Genomic DNA, 14453 nt, shown 5'->3' on the forward strand with positions numbered 1-14453 from the left:
CTTCTTCCACCACTGGACCTTATTGACCAGTTGTATTTGAAATGTGCTGCTGTGTTTATGTTTGAAGCTGCTGCACTTTGCAACTAATGACCTCATGTAATGAAACACAAGAACAGAAACGTCTTAATTTGGCAATGTTTAAGGTTTTTATTGTTTTGGTTTCATCCTAATTATGATCATAGCTTTCCCTAAAAGGCATAAGCCTTCCTTTCCTGCGGAAACTTTTCCGATGGGTTTTAATCAGCATAAGCCAGTCCTTGAGTAGAGAGCTCTGCCTCAGAGAAGACGGCGCTGGGTGGCAGGGGAGAGGAGGGGATGGGGCGGCCCGCTGCTGCTGAGACGTGACTTTTTGTTCGACGTCCTGCATGAGAATTCATTTCTTCTTGTCGGCCTTCTGTGCAGACTTGGTGACCTTTCCACCGGAGGCGGTCTTCTTCTCAACGTGCTTGATGACACCGACAGCGACGGTCTGCCTCATGTCACGCACAGCAAAGCGACCTGGGAGAAGGACATCAATGAGAGTTCATGAGAAGCTGCTTTTGAAATAATAAACAAGAATAAAAATACCAATAAATAAAATAACTAATTTCATGTCCTGACAGAAGCTAAATTAAAAATCAGTCATGATTAAAAACAAATTCTGGATCATGAATCGTGACTCGTCCTAAAATTTTTTCATCATAGATGGACGTCAAGGAGAGTGAATGAGTGATGCTTTTGACTTGAATAGTCTCAGTGTTTAAGGTGGAACTGGTGGGCAGTGATTATGCAGTATAAATTATGCTAAAAAAACAAACTTTTAACTAAGGAACTAAGCAAAAATGTACCACTAGAAAGCAAAACGGCATTATATCAGTCATGATATAAATATTTAGATTAAAACACCTCAGCTAACATATAATTTAATACATGTTTATAAAAGAAAACACACAGCAAATGTCACATGTCTATACGTATATATAAGTGGGTGCTGCTATTGTTTAGGCCGTCATTATTAACACAACTGATCACGAGACAAATGCATCAAGATTTTAGCAGGTTACCACCTCAGCTAGTCATCTTTTTTTGTGTGATATTAAGATAAATTAAGGGACTATGAATCCTTCCCAGTTTACACATCTGTCTGTGCTCAGAATGCACATTTTGAACAATTCCATTAAAAATCCTTAGCAAGGTTAATGATGAATGAATGATTAATCATGGAAAGGTTATAGGATACTAAATTAATGTTTTTCCCCATGAAGGTGTAAATAACTGATACACAGCACAACCCATGTAAATTTGGTATCATAATCATAAATAATATGATCAAATGTATCAAATAAACACCTGAAAATGTTTTGAATCATCTAAATAACATTCAAAAGATGAATCATAATTATTCAGCAAAATTAATTGTCTTTTTTTGCATTAACGGGGGCAAAAGGGGTGAAAAAGTTGCAAACACAACATTGGCATATCATCACTAAATAAAATTATTATTATTATTTTGCCAAACAGTTGCCTGGATAAACACCCAGAAGACAAACATTAAAATTCATGTGGAGTCATGGTTTTGGCCAAATATTCACTCATATTATTCACAATAAATGTTACACTACCTTCACCAGCTAGTTGCTAACTGTTTTGGTGCAGGACGGGTAGTGTACAGAGAGTTTATCTGAGCTTTTACACATAAAACAGCTGAATGACAATGAGCTGAAAGACGCAAAATTGTGCAACAGAGCTACAGAGTCAAGTGATAATTCTCTGTGGGATAAAAAATATTGATGTGCATCTTCAAAATAAAGCCTAACTAACTCTTGTATTCAGAAAGGGCAAAGAGCGTTTTACTCACCCAGTGGAGGGTACTGGGAGAAGCTCTCAACACACATGGGTTTTCCAGGCAACATGGTGATGATGGCGGCGTCTCCGGACTTCAGAGCCTTGGGGTTGTCCTCAAGCTTCTTGCCGGAACGACGGTCGATCTTCTCCTTGAGTTCCATGAACTTGCAGGCAATGTGAGCGGTGTGGCAGTCCAGCACGGGGGCGTAACCCTGGGAGATCTGGCCAGGGTGGTTCAGGATGATGACCTGTGCAGGCAAGAAACGAGAAGGTTAATTTAAGATCTGGATGTGGACTGGAGAGTGCTAGATCTGACTGTATTATTGTGCTCCTTCTGCTGTATAACTGTGATGGTTTTCACTGGTAACGGTGGGGAAATATGTTTTTATACAGAAATAGTCAAATTACTGATTGTGATATTTAGGTACCAGGTGTTCAAACCACACACCTTCAGTTTGTAATGCAGGCTTTCTATTAAAAACTTTAAGCACAAGCAGTGATCACTCTGATGACACCTTCATAAAATATGAAGTTATGACTTTAAATTTTCAGAAAAGCTGCAATAAAACCTTCAGCTTCAGTGTGTTCTGTTATGGTTTCTGTATCCAGTGCATGTAAAATCCACAGAAAATCAGTACATATAAATTTTCTAAACAAAAACAGAAGCTTATGAAAAAAACATTTACTACTCATATTCCCGCAATCCTTCTTTTCCTCATTTGTTTTCCCGCAACTCACCTGGGAGGTGAAGTTATCAGCCTGCATGGGAGGGTCGTTCTTGCTGTCGCCAGCCACGTTTCCACGACGGATCTCCTTGACGGACACGTTCTTGACGTTGAAGCCAACATTGTCTCCGGGAACGGCCTCAGTCAGAGACTCGTGGTGCATTTCCACGGACTTCACCTCAGTGGTCAGGTTGGCGGGAGCGAAGGTGACGACCATACCGGGCTTCAGGACACCGGTCTCAACACGGCCGACGGGCACAGTTCCAATACCTGAGGGAGAGCGGGAGGCAATATGTTTCTAATATGCTCTTCAGTTAACTTCAATATGAAAAGACTGGAGTGTAATTCCTTTAAACAGTCCTTGATGGAGGACTTTAGGAGCTATAAAGTATGGAAACGCTTCTCTACTGAGGCTGAGTCTCAAATGTCACAGCTTCTATCAGATTTCAGGTGAGCAGCTCCATTCTGTGACCAATATGTAAAATTAATATCACATTTACGTAGCGAGGTAAATGGTTAAAAGGGTCTCTACAGTGCCGTCAGTTTTATGTTGCTTCCTTCTCCTTGAGATGACGTATTACAAGGTGACATGACTTGGTAAGGCTATGGGTGGGTTTACAGCACATGACCTGACACTCCTTACCGCCAATCTTGTAGACATCCTGCAGGGGCAGACGCAGGGGCTTGTCGGTAGGGCGGCTGGGAGGCATAATGGAGTCCAGAGCCTCCAGCAGGGTAGTGCCAGTGGCACCACCCTCCTTACGTTCAATCTTCCAACCCTTGAACCAGCCCATCTGAAATGGAGGGAGGGAGGAAGAGGGGATGAAATGAAAGAAAAAAAATTAAAAAATATAGTTCAAGGGGATTTTTTGAAGTGATAATCAAAGAAATTTAGGAGCTATTGCCTTGGGTAAATAGAAATCACATAAATCCTGCTCACCATCACAGATGTGTGATAGATTTATTTACAGATGTGATCTTTGAGGCATGACTGAATCTGATCAAGAGTCTGGGCGAGGTCTCTGTGTCTACCTGACAATAATAATATGTAATAAGCTCCTCACCTTGGAGCTGGCCTCCAGCATGTTGTCTCCGTGCCATCCAGAGATGGGGACAAAGGCAACTGTGGCGGGGTTGTAGCCGATCTTCTTAATGTAGGCGCTCACTTCCTTGGTGATCTCCTCAAAACGCTTCTGGCTGTAAGGGGGCTCAGTGGAGTCCATCTTGTTGACACCAACGATGAGCTGCTTCACACCGAGGGTGAAGGCCAGCAGGGCGTGCTCACGGGTCTGGCCGTTCTTGGAGATACCGGCCTCGAACTCACCAACACCAGCAGCAACGATCAGCACAGCGCAGTCGGCCTAAACAGGCAGATTTTTGTAGTTTTTTATACGTGGCCTAATGTGATGAGTGAGTAGACAACGGCTTAAAAGGTGTGTCTTTACCTGAGAGGTACCGGTGATCATGTTCTTGATGAAGTCTCTGTGTCCAGGGGCATCAATGATGGTCACGTAGTACTTGCTGGTCTCAAACTTCCACAGAGCGATGTCAATGGTGATACCACGCTCACGCTCGGCCTTCAGTTTGTCCAGCACCCAGGCGTACTTGAAGGAGCCCTTGCCCATCTATTGGCGCAGTCATGTTTAAAACAAAGTATGAATCAGTAAAAAGGACTTTTAAATAAAGGTTTTTTCTTATATGACTAATGCATTTAAAAACCTTTTAATGAGACATGTTGGCTTATTAACCTCATAGAAATACCAAATGTCACCAACCAGCCTTTCCTCTACCATTCAAGCAGTTTCTAAATAGGTGCTCACTGTAAATAGCACAGACAGTTACATCACATTACATGGAAAAGGTAATGCATCTGTGTTCATCAGGTTTCTCTGTCACAGCTCAGGAGGAACACAAATACTAAACTCCAATTAATCGTGTCACATTAATCTTCAGCATCAGAGCTGAGTTTCGTTTGATTTTTTTTCAATATCAAAGCCAATGCCTGACTCTCTGTGCATTATTTTTTTCAATACTTTAGTTTCGGGGAATGTTTTAGCTGCATCATTCAGTGCATCATTGTTACAAAAGGGACTGTTTAAATAATATATAATCCATTTTCCCCCTGATTTAGATAATGAAATGTCCAATTAAAGAATATGTAAACAGATAAGAATTGGACTACATTATTCAGTGCTCGACACTTTTCAGTACACAATACTGCCAATACATAAAAACTATTCAAGTTTTAATATCCAGCCCGTTTTTTTAAATTTTAGAAGCACATTCTTTCCTGTTAATATAATTTCTTTGAAGCTGCAAATCAATCCACTTTAATACACTGTGCCTATTTTGTGAAGAGCATTATTTAGCCTGATCCCTTTTTGTGTCTTTGATTTATGCTACTATTTACAACAGTACTCAACTAAGTATGGCTGATTTTTCCAATTTGTGGTCTTATTGAAATAAATGACTTAGTTACAGCCTCCAATTTGTCTTTTATATAGCTTTCTATTTAATATTTACTCAATGTGGGAAATCTGGTTATAACAGCATGGGAGCAGTTGGTTCATTTGTATTTGAGGCTTTTGTAATACCTACATTAACCCATGGCAGATTAAATTTAAACGTTTATGTGTGTTTATTTAGCAACTGAGATCTTAAAGGGAATATTTTTCATACAATTTACAGTGATAAGGACGGTACAGAATGATTTGATGACTGCATAAAACTTCTTGTGTCAGCTGCCACATTTATAAATCCATAATTTCAGCCTTTTTTAAAATTCATGTGGAAAGACTGCATGCATCCATTTATGTAACTGAAAAGCACAAAAAACTGCTTCTCTTCTGCCAACAAATTGTGAAGCACATTTTATGCTTCATCAACTGTATTTTTGTTATTTAGTTGTGTGTGATCTGTTTTTCATATATTGTCCCTAAATTATAATTTTCACTATGCAACTGTTATATACTATAAGTAAAAAGTAATAAGGGCAGTACATGTTTTTCAACAGCAGGTGGCACTTTAAACCAACTAATATGAGTGAGCATTTCCATTCACCACACCCGTTTCTCACATTACCTCAATGCGGTTATTTGTTTTGTGTCATATTATCTCATTTGTTGCAAACATCAAACGTGTCTCCAAAACCAACCCACCTCAGCGGCTTCCTTCTCGAACTTCTCGATGGTTCTCTTGTCGATTCCTCCGCATTTGTAGATCAGGTGGCCGGTGGTGGTGGACTTGCCGGAGTCGACATGGCCAATGACCACGATGTTGATGTGGATCTTTTCCTTTCCCATTTTGAGTTACTGGTTATAGAATAAAATATGGGAGCAGTTATGTAGCCTTTTGTTTTTTAATGAAAAACGACATATTTCAATGTATCTTCACAAAAAGGAGGGGGGTGAGCCCGGCGAGGTGCTTGACACTAATTTAATTTAAAAAATAACACATTTTAGCGAATAGTTAGTATGTTATATTTGCGATTTATCGTCACCGCGTCATAACAGTGGTTAACAATTAACGGCCAGATAGCTACAGTTAGCAAATGAGTCCTTTCAAATGTAGCTGTAATATGCATCTAATGCAGCTTTATTAAGTTCAGAGCGACATAGCAGTTAGGATTCTAGAATCATTAACGGTTAAAAATTCCAGAATTATTAACCGTTAGGATTCTAGAATCATTAATGGTTATCTTTTAAGTAAAATTAAAAAAAGTCACACGTTCGGTGCTCGTGCACGCCGCCAGAAAAGCGACACTGGTGAGTCACGCGCCATGTGCTCGCTCTGCGCTGTACCGGCTGTTCTTCGGCCTCCATGTTGCGTCGGGAGCGCAGAGCCGCCATGTTATCAACTGACTCAGGCGCGTGCACACACACTATGCAGCCAGCAATAAGGGCGGAAGGGTGCGCGTTCACGAACGTAGAAGAGCACTACCATGACTGGCAGAATGGGGAAAAGGAAAAAAATCTGGCAACTCACATATAGTTCAAGTTCACAATAACCGTTCCTTATTAGCGTGAATATTAGGAATATTTCATCTCACCAAGAAGAAGCTTAATAGACCAACACATGCTATGCAAAGTTAGGAAGAGAAATTCATAAAAGGTGAGCTAGCATGCTTCTTTTTACCTTTTAAGTGACCTCACTAAAAGACAAACCAAGCAGCATGATTTGTCTACACTCAAGACATTTTCTGACTCAGCCCAAAATAACTCATTCTAAATATCCTGCCTTGAAATTCTATCGCACCCCCTTTTGTTTGAGCATGCAGTTAAGAATCAAGCTTTAAGAGTTTGAATCAAAAGATGATATATCACCAACCTGTGCCCAGCAACAAACAAGACGTCCCCTGATTTAGAGCGGAGGGAAAAAAGACAGAATGTGACCGGTCCAGAGTTTTTATACTGAACCAGGGGAGAGGGAGGGCTGTGCATGCTCTTGTTGCTGTCAGACTAATATAAGGGGTGCCATTGGCTGGGCTGGCATAACTCCTATCCTAGGCGATTGGATGACAAATGCATCACCAGACTCAGATAGCACGGTCAAAAACAGCTGCAGTACAGGACAGAAAGGCTCCCTATGACATCCAAAAACTACAGCAACTGCACAACATAAGGATCAAGACAAGCTATGTCAATTTTTTCAAAGACATTTATTTTATTAGTTACCAGCAGCTTTCTTCCAATCAAATTTGTGGCATTTTAATATCATCAAGATGCAGTTCTATACCATTTCCAACTTAAACTTAACTGAGAAGAGGCACTGTCTTGTGATTCAGGTAAGTGACAATGCCACATAGTTCTTTTTTCCTGCGAAAACTTTTGCGATGGGTTTTAATCAGCATAAGCCAGTCCTTGAGCAGAGAGCTCTGCCTCAGAAAAGATGATCCAGGGTGGGGAGAAGATAGAGAGGATGGAGTGGCCCACTGCTGCCAACACACATCTCGTTGCTGGATGTCCTGCACGACCATTCATTTCTTCTTTGAGGCCTTCTCAGCAGCCTTGGTTGTCTTTCCGGTTACATCCTTGGTTTCAACAGCCTTGATGACACCGACAGCCACTGTCTGCCTCATGTCACGCACGGCAAAACGACCTGGAATACAAAAAAGGGGTGAGCAGTTGTTATTTAACTCATGTGTGCACTTGATCATTTTGTTGTGTCAATACCAGAGATTATGCATTTCTATAATGTATATTGGGCAATGTGGACATAACTTACCAAGGGGAGCATAGCTGGAGAAGGGCTCCACAACCATTGGCTTCTGTGGGATCAGTTTGACAATGGCGGCATCTCCAGACTTGACGAACTTGGGGTGGTCCTCAAGCTTCTTGCCAGAACGACGGTCGATCTTCTCGATCAGCTCCTTGAACTTGCATGCAATGTGAGCGGTGTGGCAGTCCAGAACGGGGGCATAACCCTCATTGATCTGGCCGGGGTGGTTCAGGATGATGACCTGTGGACGCATTTTCAGTTAGAACTAAACCAAATGGAACTTGGCTCATAACTGGAAGATTTACTTCAAGTTCACAAAACCAACCTGAGCGTTGAAGCTGTCAGCAGCCTTGGGTGGGTCGTTCTTGCTGTCGCCAGCCACGTATCCACGACGGATTTCCTTGACGGACACGTTCTTGACGTTGAAACCAACGTTGTCACCAGGGACGGCCTCGGGCAGAGACTCGTGGTGCATCTCCACAGACTTAACCTCAGTGGTCAGGTTGGGGGGAGCAAAGGTGACGACCATGCCGGGCTTCAGGAGACCAGTCTCAACACGACCGACGGGGACAGTTCCAATACCTGGGAAAAGAGGAAACTGTAAGTACTCAGGATACAAGTCAACTGTTTTGAAAAGTACTGAAGCTCTACTAGTGTTGTAGTCAAAAGTTAATCAGTCCTTACCGCCGATTTTGTAGACATCCTGCAGGGGCAGACGGAGGGGCTTGTCGGTGGGGCGGGAAGGTGGCACAATGGCATCCAGAGCCTCCAGCAGTGTGGTTCCACTGGCATTGCCCTCCTTGCGCTCAATCTTCCATCCCTTGAACCAGCTCATCTACAGACAGATGGAAGATTTAAAGTCAAACCCATGTTCGCAATCAGGTTAACACAAGTTAAATTGGGCACCAAATGGTAGCCATCTCACCTTGGAGCTGCCCTCCAGCATGTTGTCTCCGTGCCATCCAGAGATGGGGACAAAGGCAACGGTGGCGGGGTTGTAGCCGATCTTCTTGATGTAGGTGCTCACTTCCTTGGTGATTTCCTCAAAACGGGCCTGGCTGTAAGGGGGCTCAGTGGAGTCCATCTTGTTGACACCAACGATGAGCTGCTTCACACCGAGGGTGAAGGCCAGCAGGGCGTGCTCACGGGTCTGGCCGTTCTTGGAGATACCAGCCTCGAACTCACCAACACCAGCAGCAACGATCAGCACAGCGCAGTCAGCCTAAAATCAAAAGTTGGAATCAGTTAAATACACCAAGTTACACACTTAAGCCAACTACAAAATCAATTCAAATTTCATCTTGCATTTCATCAATCTTGCACTGTATTAAAATTACCTGGGAGGTACCAGTGATCATGTTCTTGATGAAGTCTCTGTGTCCAGGGGCATCAATGATGGTCACGTAGTACTTGCTGGTCTCAAACTTCCACAGAGCGATGTCAATGGTGATACCACGCTCACGCTCGGCCTTCAGTTTGTCCAGCACCCAGGCGTACTTGAAGGAGCCCTTGCCCATCTGTGGATGAACAAATATGGAAGTTGTCAGATTTCATTCATTCATGCATTAACTGACACTACAAATAGTTGTGTTTGGGCAATATTAAGACATCACTTTGGAATTTCATGTATAACAGAAGTGTTTAGGATTATTATTGTCATGAAGATAAAGGGCAAAACTTGAGCTGCTACTTTTTCCCCCCCATTTTTACTTTTCAGAGGCCCATTTTTTGCTGCCATGTTTCAGTAGTGGATCTACTGCATATTTACACCATTACAAATAAGCCACATAATATTTTACCTACCAAAAGATACCTTTCGGTCTATGACAAGTATGGAGGGCCAGTTGCCATTACAACAACACTTAGGAATTACAATGTTATGTACAATAGAATTGATGTGGTCATACCAATTAGAGCACAAGTGTTTATGTACAGTCACTTTTAAACATATTTTCTACTGACAAGACAAATTCATGGCTTTTTAGTCTCACTTCAGCTTTGGGATGTATAGTGTGAACTAAGCATTTTGTCTTTTCCCAACAGCCTGAGGCCTCTGCTGAATAATGTGCACCGTCACCATCCGCGCTGCTCGCGTTTTAAGCCCCACCCCGCGTGCGCGCACACGGCAGCTACACCCCGCGCCGGGCAGCGGAGCTCAGAGTGGGCACGCTGACGCCGCCATCTTGGAAATAACTAACGGTTGTGAAGAAAAAAAAAAAAAAAAAAAAAAAAGAGATAAGACCATTATAACTGCTCACCTCAGCGGCTTCCTTCTCGAACTTCTCGATGGTTCTCTTGTCGATTCCTCCGCATTTGTAGATCAGATGACCGGTGGAGGTGGACTTGCCGGAGTCGACATGGCCAATGACCACGATGTTGATGTGGGTCTTTTCCTTTCCCATTGTTGTAGTTTCTGTCACACACACGCACACAAAAAAAACATCCATTAGCTCTCATTTTTAAATTACTCGCCTCGTGAACAATTAGCAGCTAGCCTTATAGTATCGTCATGTAACGAGAATGAAGACGCCTCCGACCCGGCTTAATTTGAAACCAGTGGATCATTTTTAAGTGTTTATACAAGCTGATTAAAGTTCACATTTCAAGTAATAAATCAAGTAATTTAATATAAAATTCTTTATCGTTACTCGGCGGTAACGATAACCGAGTTTGAGCCGCTAACAGGCGGCAGCGGCTGCTAGGCCTCACTCGGCCACAGGCCAGGCGAGACACGTGTTACTCAATGGGCCACGTCGGATAAAGTTACAAAGATCGCCAAATATTCAGGAGCTATCTTGTCCAGAGTCCCAACACCTGTCACTGGGTAGTAAGAGAAGTTTGTTTCATGGAGGGCAGAGAGAAGAAATGCCTTTCCAGCATCCTCGGCTTTCCCTTTGTTCCTTCCCCCCCTAATACATCCTCTCCTCCCGCATGCATCCCTTTTGTTCAAAACTTTTTAAAAAAAAATCCACCAAAAAACTCGATTTAACACAAAAAAGGTTCTCACATCAATCAAGTTACACACAACAAGTGGTCGCTACTGTTGAAATTTTCTGAGTAAATCCTTCATAAAATCCACAGGTTAGTGTGAAGTCTTAACTTACATAACACGACAGGAAAAGTTGAACAGGAATTAAAGTGAAACCGCCGATAAAAGTTAAGCACCAGATGAGTTAAATGAAGGCCTGAGGCCGGCTCTCTAGCTACCTGATGAATTGAAGCAGAACTTACCGGTGTTTCTGGGTTATCACGGCCAAAGCTGCTGCCCCTAGCCAGGTAACAGAAAGAGGAAGACAAGGGCTGGTATGGGAGGTTTTATACCAAATGGGAGGCGGCCTGACTTCCCGTCACCCTCCCCGGTGCAAACCCCGCAAATCACATACATTCCTGCAAAAAACGTCAGCACGCCACCGGATGAACCGCCTGAAACATGCATGATGTTTCACACATGGGTCTCACCAGGGATTGAGATCCGGCTAAGCACTGAAACAAACGAGAAACCTCCTAAACACACTAAAATGATGGTGATGATGTTGACGCTCAAACACAGTGTAAAAGCACACAATTGATTTTGTTGCTGAAGTATTTTAGGGTCATTTGACAAAATGTTCCCTCGACCTTCATTGATGAACAGCTGATAGGCACACTGGTTTCCCTAGAAGCTGTTTTTGACTTCTTGGTGGTAAATATTTATAATAGTAGGCAGAAGAATACAAAGATCCACTGAGAGATTAATACCATAAAAATACACACAATAAAGTTTGAAAATATCAGAATCTGAATCATCTTTACTGGTCAAGTGTGTTTACACATACAAGAAGTTTGACTCTGGTTTAGTTGCTCTCAATATATTTACACAGAATAACAACACAACAATCTTCAGAAATATACACAATGAATGACTATATACAGGTGAAAACATTCATGTGAAAACAGGATAAAAACAGGGCAAAGTAGTGAAGAGTGCAAGGAGTGCTGGAATGAATATTAAATGGTAAAAAAGAAAATATGTTATATATATATATATATATATATATATATATATATATATATATATATATATATATGATGGGAATACCGGCATCTTTTCCATAATAAGCAGATATAGCTTTACCCAATTATTACTATACAGCAGCTAAGCAGAACTTGTTTAATAATATGTTACGTCGAGGTGTATTTTCAACAGAAAAGTCTAAAAACACAAGCAGAGACACACAATATGGGACAAAATATTTCTTCATGACATTATACAGTGAGAAAGGCAAGGTTTGTTTATTCATCCAGTTCATCATTCAGTTTTTCCTTATTAAAAATGTTGCATTTTTAAACAGAAGTTTCAGACTCAGTTATTTCATTTACTGTACACCACGAGACTTAGTCAGGGAACCCCCTCCTCCCACCACCTCCCACTGGTAATACTGGGACGACTCATTAGCCTGACAAGATTATCTAAATCCGAACAAGATTTGCATTCAAACAGAGGACAGACGGTGAAAAGACGAAGTCATGCTGTTTTCAAGACACCTTATCTGCCGGTTATTTACATTCACAACAAACACAAATGTTTCTGATCGAATTAAAGGTGATGTTCTTCGGGTGCAGGGTGTCCTTGTTACTTTACAACCACAAACCACAGTGGGAAATTAAAATGAAGGCGCTCAAGTGGTTGTTAGGAATATTTCCACCCAATGGCCTGCTTCAAATTTACACATATTCACATTTTAAAGCTGTCCACTTCACCCTGTTGTAAATTAAAAATAAAAAATCAGCTTAAAACAAGAGGGATAAACCTAAGAAATAGGCCTGTTCTGTCACTGGGATGCTGCTTGTGGGTCAGAAGGTCAGATTCTGCCTCTTCCTCCATCACTGTGGCATGTTGCCCAGTGTAGAGGCAGCTGGCATCCTCTGGTACACACAAATACACACACAAACACACGCACAGAAATACACACACGCACACGCGCACACACACACACACACAGATCAGCTCGCTTGGCTTTCTGTCCAGTTCAGGTAACAGCCACTTCGACTTGGCAGCTGCTGCTTTCACTCAGCAGAAAGACGGCGGAGTGGGAAGCAGAGCAAGAAGTGAGGGAAGACGGAACAGACTCCGGGGAGATATGGGGAAACGAGGGGAGAGAAAAGAAGATCGGGGGGTTAAGAGAGAGTTGCAACTTGCAAAAAACAAGGAAAAAATGACCTGAAGTGTGCTTTAATCTGCTGGTAAAGAGCACAGAATAGGCAGATATCTTGTAAAATGTTGATATTTATAGTAAAATAATGTGTAAAACGTCCTTAAGAAATCCTTGCTATATGCTTCTGCAGACATGCAAACTAAGTTCTTGTTTGATCACAAACAGATTCTGCTGTGTTTTATAACCATCATTAAATAACCTGACTTGCAAGACTCTTCACATACAGTAGGTGAAAAACCACGCCTATTGTTCACTAATATACTTTTTTTTCTTCCTTGACATTCAACTCCAGTGGCTGCTACAGTGTTGAGCAACTGCCATTCATAACTAGAGGCTTAAAAATGTGGTCTGAGCCAGTTAAAATTAGCACCAGTATGACACCATAGATTACTGATTTGCAACAGCACAGCCGAAGCAGCGTGTTGCCTTTTAACTGTCTTTCTTTGATCCAAACAGACACAACTTGACTGTGACCGTTCATACTTTAGCAGCCTGTGGAGTTGAACATCAAGAAATACATAAAAGTATATTAGTGAACAACAAGTATTCAGTATTATGCTTTATTCACCATATGTTTTAGGCTATTTTGCCTTAGATTGTTTCCAAGTTTCTTTACATAATGTCCACCAATAAGTAGCCTACTGTGACATAAATCACCATAAACACTAGTGCTGAGTCTGTGATTTATGTCTTCCAAGGACTCGCAACACTGTCTCCTTTAAAATTTCTGTTTTATAACATTAGAAAAAGTACATTTCAAGCCCAAATTGTCTCTTTGTCAAGTATGTAGATATCGAACAGACTCAAGTTTGTGTCAATGAATAAATAAATATTTATTCAATGACACTGCCAGATATTTTACATAATACAATAATAGATCTTAATAGATAAAAAGACAAATATATAAATGATCATAAATACAAAATATCCAACATTACAACCAACTTTTTAGAATCATCATCTTCAAGAACAGGTTCACATTTTTCAAGTCTGTCTTAAAACAACAGTCAGGTGTCCATATGAACACTGAAAGAGGTTTTCATCACTGTAATCATTCCTCCTGTTCATACTAGCCGTTAAAAGATCCCCTTCGAATGTGCTTTCAGTGTAAGTGACGGGGGGCAAAATCCACAGTGTGTCCACACAGTCATTTAAAAGTTTATTTTTTATGTTTCCTTGGACAGTGATTCCCTGTTGTTCCCTGTTCATTAAAATCAACCTTCTCACATATATATTTGAAAAGTTAAAGATCCCCTCCAGACAGGTATTAAGACATAAAAATACTCTGCTTGGAGCAATAATGTATGTCTGTAATGTGTGGTTTTTCAACAACAAAAAAAAGTATAATTACCACATTAGAATCCTTAAAATTACATCTACTCCATCTCTCTCATTAAAAATTCTAGAATCTATAAATATGCAAATATTGTTATTAAAGCAACCCTTTATCATTCGTGGCCTTCATAGAGACGACTGGTCTCGCACACTAAAA

At 41.3% G+C, this 14453-nt stretch overlaps 2 protein-coding genes across 2 annotated transcripts; both read right to left on the reverse strand.

Moving 5' to 3' along the window:
* Window positions 1-123: 123 nt before the first annotated feature.
* On the reverse strand, window positions 124-7015 carry LOC137198418 (elongation factor 1-alpha). The gene is made up of 8 exons (XM_067612263.1): window positions 6876-7015; window positions 5708-5860; window positions 3995-4174; window positions 3614-3910; window positions 3193-3343; window positions 2563-2819; window positions 1838-2072; window positions 124-498 (listed from the first exon to the last, which is right to left on the reverse strand). Exons 2-8 carry the CDS (start codon window positions 5849-5851, stop codon window positions 374-376), a joined length of 1389 nt encoding a protein of 462 aa, XP_067468364.1. The 5' UTR covers window positions 5852-5860; window positions 6876-7015; the 3' UTR covers window positions 124-373.
* Window positions 7016-7187: 172 nt separating this feature from the next.
* LOC137198419 (elongation factor 1-alpha) lies at window positions 7188-11151 on the reverse strand. The gene is made up of 8 exons (XM_067612264.1): window positions 10998-11151; window positions 10025-10179; window positions 9104-9283; window positions 8692-8988; window positions 8451-8601; window positions 8092-8348; window positions 7773-8007; window positions 7188-7646 (listed from the first exon to the last, which is right to left on the reverse strand). The coding sequence occupies exons 2-8, from the start codon at window positions 10166-10168 to the stop codon at window positions 7525-7527; spliced, it is 1386 nt and encodes a 461-aa protein (XP_067468365.1). The 5' UTR covers window positions 10169-10179; window positions 10998-11151; the 3' UTR covers window positions 7188-7524.
* Between the last annotated feature and the right edge of the window lie 3302 nt (window positions 11152-14453).

This window comes from Thunnus thynnus, chromosome 15 (assembly GCF_963924715.1).
Source record: "Thunnus thynnus chromosome 15, fThuThy2.1, whole genome shotgun sequence".
NCBI lineage: Eukaryota > Metazoa > Chordata > Actinopteri > Scombriformes > Scombridae > Thunnus > Thunnus thynnus.